Raw genomic sequence first — 21,099 nt, forward strand, 5'->3', positions numbered from 1 at the left:
CGTTTAAGCAAAGATAAGACCATTGTTGTACGCGCACATTTATGTTGCCTAGGGGAGAATTCTACTCCACTGTAGGCGTTCACCTCTGCCTTACTTTACCGGTACATCCTAATACTCGTTGGAATTCCTTTGCTTACAATCAAATTTTACATGTGTGAGAAAAACTTAATTTCCCACGAGCGTGAGAAAAAGAGACAGGTCCATCGCCTCCGAATTAGAGTTTGATAAAACTTAATATACACTCAACTAACATGAAAGTAGTACAGCATATATGTTTTATAATCAGTCGTAAAATCGCCGATATTTTACTGGAATTAGTCTTCAGTCACTTTCCAGTGAGGAGAATTATTTATTTGAATAAACACCTTCATTTTGTATGTCCTTTTCGCGTCCTGTCCGTGACAGTCATTCATCGTAAAATATACATATCTTGGAAATATTTTTTAAACTTTTTTTTTTTCAAAAAATATACATAAGGTTTGTGGGCTACTATTTAATGTTATTTTAAAGTTTTAAAGGTTGTCATTAAAAAGCTATTGCATGTAAAAGTCTGCAAATGTCCCGTCCGTGACAAAAAAAAATACTGTGGAATGCCCCTAGATGACAAAACTGCCGACGAGTATCCAGAGTAGTGTACGAGCTAGGTAGGGGTACTCTACGAGTTACTACGAGTTCTTTGAGTTTACTACAAGTTTACTACGAGTTGTCTACTCGTGGCGCTAATTTTGAACATGTTCAAATCTAGCGCCACGAGTTCAGAGCTGCTACGAGTAAGTAAAAGAGTTCTCCCCGAGCTTTCCGAATTGTCCTACAAGATAACAGGTGGAACCAATTTGTCAAATGTATGCTCAGCAATTCAATTCTGAAGGCCAAAAGTGAGATAATCTTAAATCCTTAAATTCCTTGAATGTCTTGGAAAAACAAATGAGCATTTTTCAGTACTGGAAAGTCCTATAAATTTAAGATTTTCCTTGAATGTCCTGGAAATTTTATCATTAATTGCAGTACTACAAGTTGCCTAGTAACAGTAAATTGAATGAGAAACGTTCCCACAAGTGGGTTCCCACAATACTCTTGAGAGAATCAGGTCAAGTCTTTGTGCGCCGCCAATTCAGGAATGTTATCAAAGACAGAAAGAATGTCATTGCTGAAAATGGCCGACTGGCTTGTTCAGACAAACTTGTGTGATTCAGTGAATGGAGTTGTTCGTCATGTTTTAGTAAAGGCGGTGCTTTTTTTTTTAAATCTTGTATATTAATTATGTTTGCATTTAATTTTAATTCAGACATTGATAATCATAATCGTTAACTTTCTTGACATCTGCTATGATGTTATTTGCTTTCTGTCCTGTGTTATAAACAGTACAGTACTGAAATAATAAACTTCCAATCAATTGAACAGGTCCTAAATATATATGAAATGAGATGCATTAACGTCTCCGCAACGTACACCCATCAAAGGCTATATTGTTTTACTGTATATACTGTACATGTCAACTTCGCCACAGCTGTTCGCTGAACAACAACCCTGGACAGGCGGTAACCCACCCTGCGGTGCCACAAAAGAATTGAGTTATTCGGGCGCATTGGTACCACAAAAGAAACTGTCACGTTTAAGCAAAGATAAGACCATTGTTGTACGCGCATATTTATGTTGCCGAGGAGAGAATTCTACTTCACTGTAGGCGATACCCCTGCCTTACTTTACCGGTACTTCCTACTCATGGGAATTCCTTTGCTTACAATCAAATTTTCTATCGTGAGAAAAACTTAATTTCCCACGAGCGTGAGAAAAAGAGACAGGTCCATCGCCTCCGAATTAGAGTTTGATCAAACTTAATATACACTCAACTAACATGAAATTAAAAGTAGTACAGCATATGTTTTATAATCAGTCGTAAAATCGCCGATATTTTACTGTTAAGCTATATGTTGTGTCCTTGAAAGTTGGAAAATTTGACCTTGAATGTCCTGGAATTGTCCTGGAAATTTGCCTGTTTAAAAACGTATGAACCGTTACCCTGTATCTATGCTGGTATCAAAAGATTTGACAGGGTTCCTTGCAAGTTCTCGTTTTGTACAAACTAAAAAGTTTATTTTATCGCTATCTCATTTCATTTTTTATGCAAGTTAATTATGCAAGAATTCAGAGGGTAATTATTGATGGACCTGATCCAGAGGGCATGTTCATTACCTGTTACTTAACAATCCTGGTTAGCATCATTTATTTATTAATTTTTTTCTAATAGGCCTACCATTTTTCTTTTTTTTTCTAGTTTTATAGACTTAGTTTTAATAGCAAGTAGATGTTCATAGGTTAGGCCATAATAAAGAGGATAAAAGAAAATAAAGGTGTTTAATTATAACTTGCTGGTCACGATTTTTTTTTTTGTATAATCTAAGTAGGAAAGGAAAGTTGTGAAATTGTTAAGCATCATAGATTTCTACTTGCTCTCATATTTGTGTGTGTTTTATGTACTAGTTTTCTGTTTTGATATAATAATGAGAGTAATAAATAATAAACAAACAAAACAAACAAAGAAATGTTACTAAGCTCAATAAACTAGAAAAAAAAAAGTCCCAGTATCTTTAATATATATATTTTTAAAATTACTTTTGCAGAGGAGATGAACCCATCAAATTTTATTGACTTTCAAAACCGAGGAGTGACTGGAACCCGCAAAGGACAGATGGTGTGGGACCTAGATAGAAATACAAACTTCCGAAAGGGTAAGAGTAATTCTTTGTAGAAACGATGTACTTGTTAAAATAATCATTAATATTAATTTTATTGTTACCATATTGAACGATATGTTATTGTAGTAGGGATGCATGTGTGTAACCAGAACTACATATAAAAAGTTATTTTTCTCTAAACAGGCATGTTACGTGCTGTACGTTGCGTTTTTAGGCTCTGAAAAATGCTCAAATTGCTAAAAAAAAAATTAAAAGCAGGCAAGCCATTTTTGCTTAGTCATCTCATGTAGTGAAGTTCAAGTTGCATAGATATAATAAAGTAGTTAGACTGCATACTGTAGAATGTTACTACTGTACTGTTCTGTAGAATGTTACCACTGTTACTACATTGAGCTGAAGAAAAGCTTTGATATAAACATGGCTGCTGCCACTACATTAGAGCATCGATCTTCTGAAAATTGACTGGCATTTAATTTTCAATACCACAGCTACTTAAGTTCATTAAACCATGACATCACTTTGTGCAGATTATTTGTTTTGCATTATTTTCCAAGAAACTATACATCAAATACTAAGAAACAATTTGATGGTGTAGAGTTTCCATACCAAATTTTATTTTATACTTGTTATATTTAATTTCAGTAAATACAGTTGAATTTACCCAAGTCGTATCCAAAATGGCTTTGAAAAATTATTTTATTTAGATAACTTACAGATAGTTAATTAATGGAAAACACAACAATTTGGCATGTAAAATAAGATTGCCTTAGAAATTATTTGAGTTTAATAAGCAATGTTGACTTAGGCAAGTTTAACTGTATAAAATTGAGAGAAAATTTCAGTTGCTGCATGAAAAGAGTAGTTTTCTTTTTAACCTAAAATTGTAAAACTGTCCCATGTGGTTAGTTGTAGCCTGTAATGTGTAATTCATATTTTCTTACAAAACCAGCGTTGGACTGAAAAGCAACTGACGTATTAAAATCTCAACACTTTCAGTAATTAAAAATATTAATTTAAGGTATAGTGCTATGGAAGCTAAAATTAATATATGTGTTATTATACTGGCCAGTCTCCTTTTATGTATTTGGTTGTTTGTCTTTGGCTTAATGGCTGCCTGATGATACAGAATTCATTGTTGTTACCAAAATAGAACTAGATTATGCCTCTGTCCAAATCTTTGTGCCGACATGGGCAGCGATGACAAACTGTTTAAATATATGTGCCTTGACATGCGAGGATATATTTGCCAATTATCTGACAAACCTAGGACATTTATTATCACAATTCACAATACAAGTATTTTTGCATTCAACATGCCTTGCTATGCTGATGGATCCCTGTTCAATCACAGTCTTAAGATAGGGGTAAATCTTTAAAATGCAACTAAAACATTGAATACAAATCCGTTTGCCATAATTTTGTTTCGCTGTTTAGTACTGCCCTGTCTCGATTACTGCAATTCTCTACTTCATGGTTCATTTGATAAGGAAACAAAATGTCTCCGGCTTATTCAGAACAGGGCAGCAAAACTCATATTCTGAGAGAGGAAATTTTACCAGTGTCACACCCTGACTCTTATGGCTTCATTGGTTACCAGTTCATAAACGCATCACTTTCTACAGTAACTCTGACTTATAAATGCCTACATAGTACTGCTCCATTTTATAACTCTATGTACTCTTTTACATGCCGGCCTTCGTTCTGAACTTGATTTTTTCATACTATCTGTATTCACCAAAAACAAACTTAATCTGTCCCCAAAGGCTTTTATGCATTTTCACCTATTCTTTTGAACCAACTTCCGACCATCATCTGCATCTCTTTCTCGATTCAAATTTTTTACTTTAAAACACACCTTTTTCCATAGTGTATACAATACCTTTTAAGCACTTTGAGACTCTGGTAAGGAGTGCTATGTAAATGCTAAAGTATTATTATAGATGTAAAAGATTCAAATAAGTTATTTTAACTTCTGTTGATACACAGATTTTAAAAAAATCTATTCACTGACAGTGATATATTAATACAAACATTTTTTAGTAATTTTAAATAACAGTCAATGTAAAAGTCCACCTGTATGCAAAAATTGTGAACAGTATTTACTGTACGTTCATTACTTAGCGAGAAAACTCTTCTCATTGAAATTTAGAAAGCTTGATACTATAACTTCAAAAATTAAGTAATTCAGATTAAATATTATTTTCAATTTTTTTGGCTCATGGCATTTAAAATATTCAGTTGCTATCTGTATGAGGCTTTGACGTTGTGCATAGGTTACTTTAGAAATTAAAAAAAAATCGCTGGCTCAATTTCAAGTATGCAGTAGACAACCTATAATTTAAGAAGCGAAACAATTTCATTTCCTAATTAATAACTTCTAGGAAGATAGATACTATGTCATTATTTAAATAAAGGTATATTCAAAGAATAGCAAGTACAGTATCTGCATGGGCAATGTGTTGTCGGATACAGAAATGTATTAATACTACACATGCTGATTACCTTTGATTTTAATGTTTTATGCATCTAATGTGTTTTTGGGTATACAGTACATTCATAATTCAGTATAAGTTTAACTAAAGTGATTTTGTTGCAACAAAAAATACATGACTGACATTAAAGCTACTGATGATTGGTATAATTAATTAAATAATGAAAATAAATGTACATGAAACTGTTAATATATATTGGGTGCAGTATCACCTTTAATCATCCAACAAGAATATCTGGTTATAGCATAAAGTATAGGATTCCAGTGAAAGTGCTGAGAGGTGACTACCTTAAAGTAGAGAAGGGATATTATAGTTGAAATAATCATTAGTCGCATCAGTCAAATTTTCCCTGAAGAATTGCTTAGCCTATAGATGAGTGGGCCTACTGTAGGAACAAATTGCTTGAAAATCAAAATGATTCTGGCAAACTGTCTAGTAGCAAATGAACGTTATGCATATTTTTTCATGTTGCTTATAGCTAAGCTGGTGGTCTGGATACTGTGTGCACTGAATCATGGAGATTCTTTATATTAAACCTCGTAACAGTGTCAATTCCATTGCTACTCTCCTTGGGTTTGTGGAGGGTTAAAAAAATACAAGTTTCAATAGTCTTTCAGAAGAGATTTTAATATCATTGGTCCAGTGTGAAATATGGCCCATGTTAAAGAACGCAGTACATTCTTCGAAACAAAATGGGCAGAATATTGTCTCTGTTTACCACTTGATAGGCTCCACTGGATATAAAAATTTTCAGACTTTTGTTTGTTATCCTCAAGGTATGTTTCACACTGAAATAAACCCAATTCACATCCAATACAGTTTTTAATAGTGAACACATGACAAGTTTTCATGTCCTGTGATTGTTTTTCATGTTTGCAACTAGTATATTGGTCAAGAGAATTGTTTTACAGCTCCTTGCTGCATTGTTTTGAAGACATTAAAGCCCCATTCCCGGCAAAATTTCAGTTTTTAAGAAAAATCTAATTTTTGTATAATGTTATAAAGATTTATAAATATAATACGGAATTGCTAGTTTAAATGAATTTAGACATTCCTAAGAATGAAAAAAATGTAAAATAAGACTGAAATTTGATTTTTTGTGTGGAACACAAAAAATCAATGCGGATGAATTTTTCATGTTGATTTTGCGATAGGTCGTGAGAAGAAATATCATAGGCGCTGAAAACATTAGCCTATCCAATGCTGCTAGGCTAGGCCTAGCCTTACCTCGATTTAGGTTCTGTTATCACACATAAAAACGGCCGACATGATATTTTCCGTTGCTAGTAATTGACACTTGTGAATATAATATTTCACAGGAATTATTTCAAATTTGTTAAAAAACTGATTCTGACTGAGATTTTGACACTTAAACATACATATCTCAGCCTAACCGAACGACCGCATTGTGCGAGATGCGAAGTACAAAAACGAATCTCATTAGAGAGGGCGCACTTTATTGACTGTATAAAGTATAAATAAAAGCGAGAGTATTCCAGTGGATGCGATCTACAACCTCTGAATTTGTCCAGAAAATGGTAATATTTTATGAGAAATAGTCTGTATTTCTCATTTTTTTTATTCTTTTGCGTAAAACTAAAATTCATGCCAATATTTTTCCATGATTTATAAAAATTGGAGTAATGCAAATGCATATTTTCTAAAAAAAAGGTCAGTTTTTAGTGAAATTTTGCCGGGAATGGGGCTTTAAATCAGCAGCAACCTACAGTAAACTTTGATATCAACAAGGATGTCGTATTTATCAGACTATGTAGTCGATTATGAAATCTCTTTGCTCTGCCCATTTGGCAATGGTTCAAAAAACAGCACATGAAATGAAATGTTTTAAAGGTTTTAAAAAGCATTCAATTTAACATTATTTTTTTGTTTTAATTTGCATATAGGCATAGAGAACTGCTTCTTATGAAAACCGTTTGAAGCAATAATTAAAATGGTAATAATATGATGATATATATGATGATGTATATATTTTATCATGGATGAAGATATTTATTGTACAGTACTATAATATAACTACAAACTTTTACTGAGAGGTCTTTCTCCATACTGTATCATATGATTCAATTTATAGTTCAGTAAACATTGATATTAACAGGGTTAATCTCTTACCAGGGAATTCATGTTTACATTCAATTTTGAAATCATCTTTTAGCAACATTGGTGTAATACATAGTGTATGAAGTACTGTAAAACCTTCTAGTTTTTAAGTATTCGCCTGGTTTATGAACATTTCAAACGTATATAAAAACAAAATATTATGGGCAGGTGTTTCCTACAAGTACTGGATTTTTTACAACAGTCTCCCCCAACTTTGTAATGGCGAAAGCAGGCAAAATATTTTTTCTAATTATTAGATTTTTTTTTTAATTGTTTTATTTATTATTTGTCTTTCTGTACTCCACTTTTTACTGTAGTTTTTCTTTTGCTTTTTTGACATAATACAAGTGTATTTTATGATTTTTTTACTCTTTTTAAAAGCTTCTATGTAAATTTTATGTTGTTATGCATATTATTTTCATATTTTCATGCATAAAGTTAATCAAGAAGAAAATTGAATATTTATTGAAGGATTACAGTATATAATAATATCTGATTGACTTTCAGCTGTGACAAAGGTGTGCTATAGGTATTACCATGGTAACTCAGGTGAACTACGCGCAGTCTCGCCCATTATAACTATCTTCAATCACGACGGGCGTAACGACAGCTTTGATTCTAGCTCAGATGATTTAGAAGCAGATGATCACCTTTATACAATTACAGTATCAAGTGAGTTAACAATGTTGTAGACATAAAATTTCCCAGGTGATAAACAGTTACAATACTTTGCTATAAAATGTTGGTTTTCTTTACACAGCATAATTGGAATTATGTGATGGCGACAGTGATGGGTGTAAAAATAGTATTGATAATAATTATAACTGTATGTAGTTTTCTTTAGATATCGATTATTATGATTATTAATGTTATATTAATTTTTTTTAGAATATTTCTTATAATTATAATGATTTTTTATTTTTATTGTTATTAATGTTGTAGGTTTCGAAAATCACATAATTGTAGGTTGTAATAATTACTATAATAATATTTATAATTACTTAATAATTGTAATGTTACCATAAGAAGTTTGTAGTAATTTTGTTTATATAAAGATTTATAATATAAACAAGACAGTAAAAGTGGTTCTGGTTCTACAATATTTATTGCTAACAATACAAAACCACATAAATTGTTCAACAGAATATATTTTACTATTTATAGACACATCATAATAGCTAAGTGTTAAAGTAATGTGTTCAACATAATGATTTTCAAATTTGCAGAAGTTTATGCTGAGAATCTAAAAAAGGGAATGTTCTTCAACCCTGATCCTTACGTAAAGTTGTCGGTGAAACCTGTACGCAAGAAAAGCCCGAAGCTAAACCATCATGAGCAGCATTATAGGACTGCAACCGCGCAGAATACGGTCATGCCATCATGGGAAAATCAGGTGAGAAATTGCCAGTTGATACAACGATCATTGTACCAAATTAATTAATTAATTTAATTAATTTATTGCAATTATACTTGTATATGTCTATTGTTTTTTCTGTAAATACCTTTCTACATGATTCTTAAATCTTTTCTCCATTTTACCTTCAACTTTAAAAATATATGGTCATGGTCATAGTCATAGAATTTTGATGTTGACATCTTACTGTAGCCTTTGATTAAATAAGTATCTCCCTCAAATAAACATAATTTTGAAGCCTCACAAATTGTATAACATCATCAGCGCTCATTTTGTTGTGTATTGCATCTGAAGCGACTGGATGAATTATTACAGGTAGCATTTTAATCAAAATATGACCATGCAGTCAGGAGAACAGGTCAAAGTTTTTTGTGTCGTTAATGTTGAAATTTGCGAAGTTGATGTTTATATACTTTGACAAGAAAACAATAAATATATGTATCTATGTACTAAAAATTAGCTATAATCTAATCTAAATTTTGAAGCCCATAGTGTGCATTGTCTTAAATATTTAATGTTTGGAGCTTAAAGGCTGAAATATTGCAAATGAGATGAGAATATGTGAATCTAAATTATAATCACTGACAGTGATTGATCAGTCTGCTTTCATTTTTGGTTTAATCATTTAAATATCACTGCGTATAAGATGAAGCGATATGATGCTGCCCTCAGTGGTAGCAGACTGTATGTGTGTTGTAGAGTAAGCAGGTACATTGCTTGTAATTTTGGTTGTAATGTAATTTCTGTAATGTAAGTTCATAATTCTAAAAAATTTATAGAAGGAAACGAAGGTACTCTCTCAACTTATATATATTTATTTTTTTGATATTTACTTTATACTATGTTTAATTTATTTTTATTTATTTTTTTATATTTTACAAATCATTCTTCAAGATTTTGATATATTATATTTTCTTTTTTCCCCCAGACATTTAAGTTGCAAGCACTTTTAACCGATTCGATTGAGTTTGAGGTGAAGGATAAATTTACAAAGAGTCGGCCTATCATCAGCCGTTTCCTTGGCAAAGTCACCATGACTGTTGAAACCATCTTACAACGAGTAGCAGAAAAGTATGAGAATATAGCATTTAAAAAAAATCATGCTTTTCAAATTCTCTTTCATTATTATATTTAACAGCATTAATTATGCAATAATGAAAGAAAATAATATATACACCTGATCATATCATGTTTCCTAATTTCATAATAGATTTTGTCCATTTATACTCTCTGAAGATCATCTTCAGAATTGTTAATTTCCCAGTCTACCTTCTCCATTCCCTGGGAAATATTTATAGTGGTACTCCAGCATGCTGGGCACTGACCAATCCAATCCAATCTTTGACTTATAAGGTGCATTATACAAGTCTCAATGCACCAAAAATGAGACAGAACATCAACAGAATGTTCAATACATTCCACTCTTACAGCATCCTACCATATACTAAATTAGGTAGAAAGGGATAAACATAGACTTACTATTTTGCCCAAGAAGCAAAATACATATTGAAAGGTTTAAACTTTGACCTTAAATTTAAGAGCCTGATTTACAAATGCTGTTCCAACAACTTCCATAGTACATTTTTGCTGCTAAATTTGATTTTTATCTCATAATAATTAGAATCTAAATGTGATGTAAAAAGATATAAAATATATATATATTCATGTTATCATATTTTCTTTCACCAGCAATCATTCTGTCCATGTCAATTTAAACAAGCATCACCCCTCGGATCCTATCACCGGAACTCTTTCATTCCACATCCACTTAGAAGAATCTGAAAATGGTAAGTACCTACTGCTACAATGTGAGTAATTGCATTTTAGCTGGCAGTTTAGTAACATAAGCTGCAATACATTTTACTTGCAAAATAACTAAGAATAATTGATGCGCAACTCTAGGTTGGTGAGAATTGGTTTAATTTGTGTATCTATGGTAAATGTTTCCACCATGTCAGGTGATTTAACCAGTGGCTTAAGTGGTTAGCTTCACTGTGCACTTTTGGCATTAAGTGTGAGAACATGTCAGGACTTGTTAAATAGATATATTTTGGTTTTATTATAACATTTAACATGATAATAAGGTGAGTACATGTTTTGTAGTACTTGAAAATTATGACTGTACTTATTTTTTATTATTTATGTAGGCATAAAATTATTACAAGACAATTGTAAAAGGCTTTAAAATTGTTTGCATTACATTTGTTTTTTGCCTGATCCAATTATTTTTTGTGTGTGAAACTTGTGCACACATTGACTGCCACCAAATAATGTAGTAAAAAAGTGATTATTTGAGGTGAAATATGTAGAGGGTGCTCTTAGAACTTATTCATTTATTTATTCAAATAGTAGCATCACATAAACAACGATGAAATCACGTATATGACCCTATTGTTGAGCGACCCCCACCTATTGGTGTGCGTTTTGCTTAAAGCCAGGCTCCGGAGGGAAACAAAATTTTTTATATTTTATAGAACTGATTTTTCTAAGACAGAAAAATGTTGATTGACGAAGAAATGGGCAACGGTGAATGAGATACAGAATTTTGAATATTTAAAAACTGGGGGGAAAAGGGGTGTAACTGCCCAATTTTACACCTTTTTCCCCCAGTTTTTAAATACTCAAAAATCTGTATCTCATTAACCATTCCTCAGTTCTTCGTCAAACAACTTTTTTCTGTCTTCGAAAAATCAGATCTACAACATATCAAACAATTTTTTTCCTCCGGAGTCTGACTTTAAAAACAGAGCCATCACTCTGAAGATGGTGTTTGTGGAATGAACATTGAAACTGTCAGTAAAGGTTAGTTTAAATTATTTGGTTTGTTAAAATAGAAAATTTCTCATTACAAAATTGATTTCAAAATTTAATTATATTTAATTATAGCATATTTACAATATTTCTTAATAATGAATAAAATTTACAAGACAAAAAAATGTTTATTGCACATTGAGATTAATTAAATTTAGATACTGTATACATAAAAAAGATAAAGAAACTTTGCTTAAGATCTCATCTCATGGTTGAAAAGAATGCAAATTTTGAAATGTAAACTGTTTAGTTAATGAATTGACAAATTTTGAGGAAGAAAGAACATTGGGAGATTCAGTGGCAGTGACAGGTGCGATCATTTTCCCCCTCAACTTTCTGTAGTTTTCATTTTTTCCATCATAACAGGTGCTACTAACAGACAAAAAACTTAATTTATTTGAGCCTTGAATTTGTCATAGTAAAAAGTCAATTCTAAATCAGCAAACACTGAATTTGACATGTGTTTTATTTTGTAAACTGTTGTAACTTTATTTTTAAATGAACAGTTCAATGGTATAATTAAATGTTTGAGTATTTTCCACAGAGTATCTGGAAATGACATCACTTAAATGTATATTGCTTGTAATTTAACAAAATTGACAATACAACAGCAACAACCTCAAGTAATCAATGGTTGCCCAGCATAGGCAAAGCTCAAATAATTTCTATTAGAAATAATAACATTTAAAAATAAATATGACTAATAAAATTCCAATGAGGAGTGGGACAGCTGGTTCTTATCAGCAATTAGTGTGTAAATTTTAGTTTGGCTGTTCTAACCATCATGTTGGGATTCAATATTTCGACATATATGTCATCAGGAACCATAATATTTGGTCTTTGCAAGATATAAAATACTATTTTTTTGTCTTAATCTTAAGTCTATTTACTGCCACAACCTTAGCAGGAATCTTTCGATCACATGATCACTTGCTTTTCTTTACACTCGAAGCCGTAACCAAACACCAACAAACGTTTTACACTAATGTGCAAATGTTCAATCCTGTTGCAAATACTGTCACACTTTCAGTTCTGTTGTCATCACAGCAAAATTATGTTCCTCATAACTTAAAATTTTCATCTGCATTCGAAAACATCATCCCAATTCTGGACCAACAATTTCTTGTGGCAATATTCAAAAGTACTGTACTTCAATGCTTGAATCATAGTTAATAAACGTGGCCAGCTAGAAGTCGTGGTTTCTACTGAAGAACCGTCTCTATCAAATTTTATGACAAAAACATGTGCCATGTCTAAATAAGGTCATGATGACATCACATCATGACCATATATAGGCACATCGTGACTATATACAGTATGGGCATACAACAGGTTTTTGTTTTTTTTACCGCCATCTCTCAATGTAGATTTTGATTCATTTTCATTGTTCTTTAGTTGTCTTTCATTGCTCTAGTGTTCACTTTTTCTTTTGTGTTTGCAACCACTAGTTGTACAGTAGTAAGGCTACCCCTAGATCTGGTCGCGGCTTGACAGCTCAGAGTGAGCGAGAGGTCCGATGATGCGTGCATACATTGTCGTCACGCTTGGTTCTCTAAAATTATGCCTTCGGTATTATACCGATTTTAAGCGTGCATCTATGACCCGATTTTAAGCGTGCATCTATGACCTGATTTTAAGCGTACATCTATGACCCGATTTTGCTAAATTAGATTTTATGTTCTAAATGTTAATTTTGGAAGTGGTATTTTTTTAATTTGTACTTGAGTGAAAGGTAAAAAAAAAAATGCCGACCTGATTTTTTGGAAATTTTTGGTTGGTCGCCGGGGGTAACACAACATTTTTTTTTTTTTTTTGGCCTTATGGTTCATTTCTTCAGCTTGCAAATTGAATTTAATTTGTCCATTCTTTGGTCTATGTGCCCCTGTTGCTGTACTGCATGGAGAATTGTAATCTATTAAATTTAAACAGGAAAGCCGTGACTTTTAAGCCAACCACCACAAGTTCATATCCGTCTGTGGGGCCATGTTACTCAAGTTGTTTCTTGCAACTTCCCCATCATTATTCCCTTAGCTTGCCAGCAGATGCATTAAGTTGGCTTTGTCACATGGTAGCCATTACGCTGACTTTGAAACCTAGCATGTAAGGAAGTGATACATCAAGCCTACCAGGCTCGCTTGTTAGGCTAATTACTGGCTGTCTCCGGGGTCTTATAGAAATACTTTTCATTAAGATTTTGGTCTCACACGCTTTCCTATTACGGCCTCCATACTTCAAGTTTAGTACTGTTGATATGTAGTTGTAATCACTTTGGTTTCCGTCAACTTTCACTACTTACTGTAAGAAATCATAATAGTTAGACCTCTATCATTGGGATCTGCTGATCACCTGTCCCTTTTGTCACTTGGAAAGCAGTGGGAGAACGGGCTCCGGTCTCTGTTGTTAGGTGCGACTTGAGGTCATATATATTATGTTTATTTACATATAAATATATATTTACAGATCCAATCAAATTTATTTTGATTGTGATTCCTGATATTGTGTTCTAAAAGCACTATTTTTGTGATATGTACAGTAAATCATAAAATCCCTCTAGATGTTTTACTCTGGGGCTTTAATCAGATACCCTATGGTTAAACTCAACTTTTGACAAATTTCTAGAGCAGGAAGAAATACAGAGTTAAGTTTATAATGACATCCTTAAAATTTGTTAATGGTTGTGCACTTAGTACAAAATGTAAATTTGTATTTTTACCCAAATGACAATGCCTAAATCAATTAACAATAAAGAAAACAATGAGATTCGGCGTGCGCTTTATAACCGCAAGCAAAAGGTGCATTATAAATGCCCGTACCAGTATCAGAAGAACGCAAGTGTGAAACTGATGGTGGAAATTAGAGTAACAAACGTTAATTAGGTTAATTAAACACTTTCTAACAGTACATAATAGTTTATACTTTGCTCATTATGATATTAGCATTTTCATGTGGTGGTGACATGTAACATTATTTATAACAGTTTTTCCCTCCCTTTTTCAAGTTTCAACAGCAACGCTTATGCAGCGCATTTGGTAAATGGTCCAATATCAGCTAAATTGTTTATCCTCTCCCTGATTTTCTTTTGTCTTGAGCATGTTTTAGGTTTTTTTTTTAAATATTTATATTATATTTATATTTATAAGGTTATTTGTTGTCTGGTTATCAAGTTTTCTATTTTATCTTCCATAGATATTATTGTTCCAAATGGTAATCTATCAAGAGCTTCTTCAACGAGATCTGTTAGTCGTTCGGTATCTGTACCACAACTCATGCTACCTGTATTCGACTCAGCTGGTAACATCAGACCGAGATCTCCAACGGCGCAATCCCATAATGCTGCTCATTCTAGTAGCGAGAATCATGAACAAGTAAATCATTCTCACCATGATAGGTCCAGTGACCCATCAAGTAATAGTGACCCGGAAGAGCCACTTACCCCGAATACGCAACCGTCCACCAGTGATGTAACACATGAAGAATTGTCACATGCAGCCGGAGACTCTAGTAAGAGTCTGGCTGACGTTCAAAGCATTGCTTGCATCTCATCACATTATCAGATTGCAGGAAATGCGAGTAATATCACTAATGAAACAACCAGACCGAATGTTGATGATTTGCCTCAAAGTGTTGACAGTGGATCCAACGCAGGAAGTAAAGTAGGCTCGGAAGTTCTTCAGAGTAATGCACCAGGCCACTTAGTGGAGACAACCACCATTAGGAACGAGTCAACGAAAGGGTTTGAAACAACTACCCAGTCTACAGATGAACAGTCACCCCCCTCACTTGAAGAGACATCCTTGATCCCTGGCGCTCTAGCTCAGAATGACTCACAAAAAGAGAGGGTAGAGAGGGCAACTGAAGGTCAACCTACCGTACATCCGACTAGTGCAGCAGAAATAGAAATGAGTACTGATACAGAAAATCCTCAAGGTCAACATAAGCCAGACCAAAACAGTGATTATGAAATGAGCATAAACAAGAACCTAGAGAACTTAGAACTAATGAATGATACAGTAAAAGAGGCTGTCAGCAATGGAGATGCAGAAAATGTCAAAGACCAGCGTCATCGTACAGAGAGCGACATCAAATTGCAACTGGAAATCCAGGAAGAGATCAGAAAATTACGGATGAGGTCCTGGAGTAATCCAGCAGAAGGGAGCTCTTCACCAAGCCCGTCCACAGCTACTCCACAGGAAACGAATTCTACCCCTGAGGCTTCCAATGTTAATGCTGCTGTAGCTAAGTCTGACTCTGGTCAAAAGGATCCATCACAAACAATTGAGAACCCCATATTAGCAGCTAAAGCATCAGAACAGAATAATAGACTAGATACAACACCTATACAAAATGGTGCTCATGAAACTGAAAATCCAACCTCTACAAATACCCAAGAGACTGTCAATGAAGTTACTGGGCCATCAATGGATAACACTGATATGGAACAGGCAACAACATCCAATAACATGGCATCTGCGAAACAGGAAATGCAACGCAGACGGGCACAAAGGCAACACAGTAAAGATTCCATCTGGCATCGTAGGCAGAACCAGCCTGCCAAGCCAAAATTAACAGGTGAACATATTTTTTTTTTATTTCTAATTTTCATAAATGTTATAATTCACACTAAAATGTGGAGATCATTAGGAAATAATGCTCATAAAAAGCAGATTGCAAGTTGATTACTAGGTTTGAAGCAAACATAATTTTGTGGACATTCTTAACCACACTTGACAGTTAATATAAAGTATAAAAACCTGATTATCAGAGGGAGATGATATACAGTTAACCAAATACTGTACAAAGCAACTGATAACATAAGAATTTGAGAATTATGTAAGCAAATACAATTTTTTTTTACTTCTAATTTTAAAAATAGGGCAACAAATTAGGATCCAAAGGGACGCTTAGGACTTTCAGCCAGGGATCCAGACAAACCTGTGGTCAGGAGGGTGGGTTGGGGGGTGGATTTTATGGTTTAGGTAGAAAAGATTGTGCTTATAGACCACAATATTAGGAACTGTGTAATTATGTTAAATTTAAGATTTTATACATAACACTCACTTTTATCTCGGAAAATTTGTACCCTTAATCATATGGTATAATTGTTTTTCTTCAGTGCCATATCTATAGGTAAGCATGGAGGAACATGAACATGCAAAATCTTGCATTCTCCCCCTCTCTCTTCGGAAATCTACTGAGCCAAAGATTTATAATTAATTACCCTTGACCCCTCTCAATTAACCTTCATTCTCCCTCTCACTTAACCTTCATTCTCCCTCTCACTTAACCTTCATCCCCCCCCCCCCTCTCCATGTCAACTCCCATGTCAACATACTGTACTTCTACTACTGTTTTCTTGTGTTGTGCACTCAAATTTTTAATGTTGTTGCAGTGAATATTAAGACCGCCACAGAGGCACGTAATGAAAGCGATACCCCCACACCACTTCCAACACCCCAGAAATTCACTTACCAGAGATATGAGGCCACCGGTGATGAGGAGCCTTTACCAGGAAGTAAGTCTTTCTCGATTTTGACTAATTCCTCATCTGTGCTTTAAAGCAGACATCGTTGACTACACATTGACTATGTATACATGGTGCACGCATACAGACATCACAAGAGTGCCTACATGCAAACATCACATATACAGTATGTTTACACAGATATCACATTTGTCAATACACATGTGTATCTTCACATAAAGACATCAGATGTGTCTGCACACTGACATTACATGTATGTCTTCACACAGCACGTTATCACAAGTGTAACTGCACACGGATATGTGTGCTTAAACAAGCACATGTATTACTGCACACAGATATCATATGTGTGTTTGCACACAAACATCACATCTGCACACAGATATGTGTGTTTAAATAAGCAGATACATAAATACTACACACATATGTGTGTTTCCACACATATATCACATCTGCACACAGATATTATATGTTTTTTTAAACAAGCGCATACATAATCACAGGTATTACTACAGTGTAGGACCCCTGCTACACACGGTTACCAAGGTAATACTGCACACAGATATCGCACGCGTTTAAACATGCACCTGTTTAAAGAACAATATATAAGAAATCAGCCTTCAAAGTTTATAATTTTCGAGCATTTCCCATGCAGAACTATCATCAAATCCTTAAAAAGTGTTGTTTTAACATTGAAAATGGAGAAAATAACAAAATAGCATGATTTATAGATATATAAAGGTTAGTTTAGTGCAATAAAATAGATTTTTAAAAATTTGACATTCCAGGATGTTTTGGCCATTTTCTCTGAAACATGATTTGCGACGAGTGACTGGTTTGGCTGTCTTTGCCACATATTAAGATAAACTTTATTTCAAATTTATCAACAGAATCAAATATATACAATAACACAACAGGAAAACAAATTAATTAACTCTCTATTATTTATATAAGCAAAGGACAATAGCAGGTGTAATTGTGTTGTTCACTATGGTAATGTATTTTGAACATGTGCCTCTTAATATTTATGAGGCGGCATTTCAAAGAAGTTGGTCTCAGTGAATGAAAATGGCAAAGCCCATATTGATATGGCTAATGACCAAATTTTTAGTTAAAAGGAAATTTTGCACTGTCACTGTCACTATAGTGTGTATCAAAATAAGATATATTTTCTTTTAACTGTGTCCTTCACATGCAAAGAAATATCATTAAGGTTAATTGTTATGAATTGATGCTAGTATTGTAGGAATTGAATTTATCTTCCGTAGAGAACTACGTCACGATACCATGTAATACTACTCCGTTGCTCTCATTGCAAAAATGTGTTCAACTGGGCGCCTTTTTCACCACTGACAAACCATTGATCCCAAATTCTAACGATTATTAAGATGTTGTATCTTACTTTTTCTTTGTAAATTTTAATTGATGATTAAATGTGTGTTTGATAACTAATATAATGTGAGCTTTTGTGTTTTAGTACATTTTGATGGTAAAGTATTAGATTTTAAAATGCCTATTCCAGAAAGCCTATGAAGTCATTCAGGCGTAATGAGCGGTAACAACAGAAAGCGCCACCTGGCGTCGTGACGACACGACTGTGGTACTCTATAACCGGTTTTGTTTTTAGCTCAGCAAGTCTTTCATTCTGTGCTTCCATGGTTTAGTCTCATTAAATTAATGTACATTTGCCTAGCAATCCATAGATGGTTTACCACTGTATACAATGTATGATAATTTTTTGATGACCCCCTAAACTACATTTGGCTTCTCAAAATTTGATTTTATCAAGATAATGAGTACATAATGATGTTTCATAGCCTAATAAAATTATGTTTGCCATTGGTGTTTCATATGACCTTGTGGGCTCTATTGAGTATAATATTCATTTTTTTGTTTATGAAATGTTTCAGAATATTCATATGATACTGATATACCATGTAGCAGATCATTATTCATGAGATATGTACTAAATCCAGGATTCTATACAATAATAAATAATATACAAACATTATGAGTACAATGAATATATAAATTAACATAAAAGGATTACTGTGTTTAAAATATCAGAAAAATAAATATATAAATATAAATATATTTAAATACATATAAAGTGTAATATTCAATGTCAAAATAAAAGATATATATTACAAGGTATTATAAGTACTAATCAACATGGTACCCTTATCTGTAATTTATAAACAGTATTTTATAAAGCATTCAATGAGAAATCTTTTACTCGAACCCTTCTAGGCAGGGAAGTGTTGCATTACCACAATTCTACAGTAGTAGTATCAACTATTCTAGTGAGACATATCTGATGAAGAAGGGGCTGAGAGAAATAAATGTTGATCTGTCTGGCTATGCCAATCAATCTGTCTATATTCATCTATGTGTGAGAATCTATGTATTCCTGTATTGTTCGGCATATGTAATATAGAGTAGAACCACTATTGGGACCAAAAAGAATGTCCCCTTAATAGGGGTTGCCTGTAGTGTTAAAAGATGTACTTTTCCTCAATTTCAGTCCAAGAAAGTGTCCCCTTAAAAGGGGTGTCCCAAAGGATGGGTTCTACTGTAGTTTGTTATGAATATCTGTGTTTTTTTTTGTTTTTTTTGTTTTGGTTTGTGCTATATTCCATGATTCCTGATGGTGACATAATTAATGTCTGATGATGACATAATTAATGTCGAAATATTGAATCCCGACACGATGGCGTGCATTTCGATACTTGGAGTATGTATTATACTGTCTTATCTGAGATTAATCAGTGGACCTTTCGGTTTGTGCTATATGTTTCCTAAAATGGAGATTGGCTATAGTTATCATTGTTATTAAAGTCATTCACTTGTAATTGTATTGGATAAGGATTTATTTGGTGTGATCTTCAAAAATAACCCACCTAAGTCCAAAGACTTGTTTTCAGCAAGGTCCTTCTGGTGGTGATAGTACAGTATACCAAGATACAGTCCCTACTCTTTCCAAAGGGTGTATGGTACTGTGTTCTTTACAATGCGCATGGGTTATAATTCATAGTATTCTTAGCAGAGAGTTCATAGTATTTTAACTTTATTACCCATGAATCAGCCTTTAATCCAATAGAATACATCAATTACAAAACTGCTTAGTTAAGGAGTAACTTCACCAAGGTCAAGGATAAATGAGAAATTGAAATTGTTGATAAATTCAATGGATTTACCTTTAGTTCAATTTATTTCACCAATTCATTTATTCTTTTTCCCTAATATGGTACTATTTTTCAAGCTAGTCAGATTATTATACAAACTACACTGTGAGTGTTCAGTTGTTAAACTCAGATATTAATCAGAGTAATTAGGGAAAACTGTAATTGTGTTTTATATATACGTAATGTATATTAATTAAATATTATGAAATCTCCACTCCAAAATTGCAGCCGCCCCCCCAACTGATGAATGTGGTGCCAAAATATGCTTAAGTTCCGCTCTCAAATTACATCCGCCCCAATTGCCAAGATACAGAGGTGACAAGTATGTAAGTTCCATTCTCAAATTAGTAGCCGCAATTGCTGAGTGACAGTTTTGTCAAAATAGACATGCGCCAATATGTAACCTTCGATTGTTGCGTGACAGTGGCACCAAAATTTGCAAGGTCCTATCTCAAATTGCTCTTCCTCCTCTGTTGCTGAGTAACAGGTTTATACAACATTGTTTCAGTTTTGTTAGTCTATGAAAACTTAAGGATGAATGTTAGTTAATATACATACAGCCTATTTAATCAGATGGTGCGATTTCTAAACCTTTCTATTAAGGAAAAGGGTGATACACCATAAAATTCCTAGAATTGGCTTTAGACGAGTGCCAAATTCTGAATGACTTTAGGCTGTGCAGAAAGAAAAGTATTGCTGAACGAAACACACACTACTAAAATTAATTCGAGAAACGTCGCATGTTTTGGGAATTTGTTGCCATCGTATCAAAGAGGCAAATTGACTTAGTGACTTAAAATAGGGATATCGTTTATTTCCACTGTAATTTATATGCATGCTTTATAGGTCGTATACTCTAATATTGCTCCTTCACATCATGCTATTACTTAAACCAAATGAT

The 21,099-nt window shown here is 33.4% G+C and overlaps 1 protein-coding gene across 1 annotated transcript in view; it reads left to right on the forward strand.

Annotated features, from left to right (window-relative positions):
- LOC117101707 (E3 ubiquitin-protein ligase HECW2-like) overlaps positions 1-21,099 on the forward strand; it is a 67,212-nt gene that overhangs the window by 13,501 nt on the left and 32,612 nt on the right. The window contains exons 3-9 of the mRNA XM_033241742.1: positions 2,622-2,729; positions 7,814-7,978; positions 8,533-8,699; positions 9,649-9,791; positions 10,410-10,507; positions 14,718-16,100; positions 16,921-17,043. Coding sequence (XP_033097633.1) covers positions 2,622-2,729; positions 7,814-7,978; positions 8,533-8,699; positions 9,649-9,791; positions 10,410-10,507; positions 14,718-16,100; positions 16,921-17,043 — 2,187 coding nt within the window. The remainder of the gene's footprint in view (positions 1-2,621; positions 2,730-7,813; positions 7,979-8,532; positions 8,700-9,648; positions 9,792-10,409; positions 10,508-14,717; positions 16,101-16,920; positions 17,044-21,099) is intronic.

The sequence above is a fragment of the Anneissia japonica genome, unplaced genomic scaffold, assembly GCF_011630105.1.
Source record: "Anneissia japonica isolate Jap-2015-1 unplaced genomic scaffold, ASM1163010v1 scaffold1005_len2656397_cov198, whole genome shotgun sequence".
NCBI lineage: Eukaryota > Metazoa > Echinodermata > Crinoidea > Comatulida > Comatulidae > Anneissia > Anneissia japonica.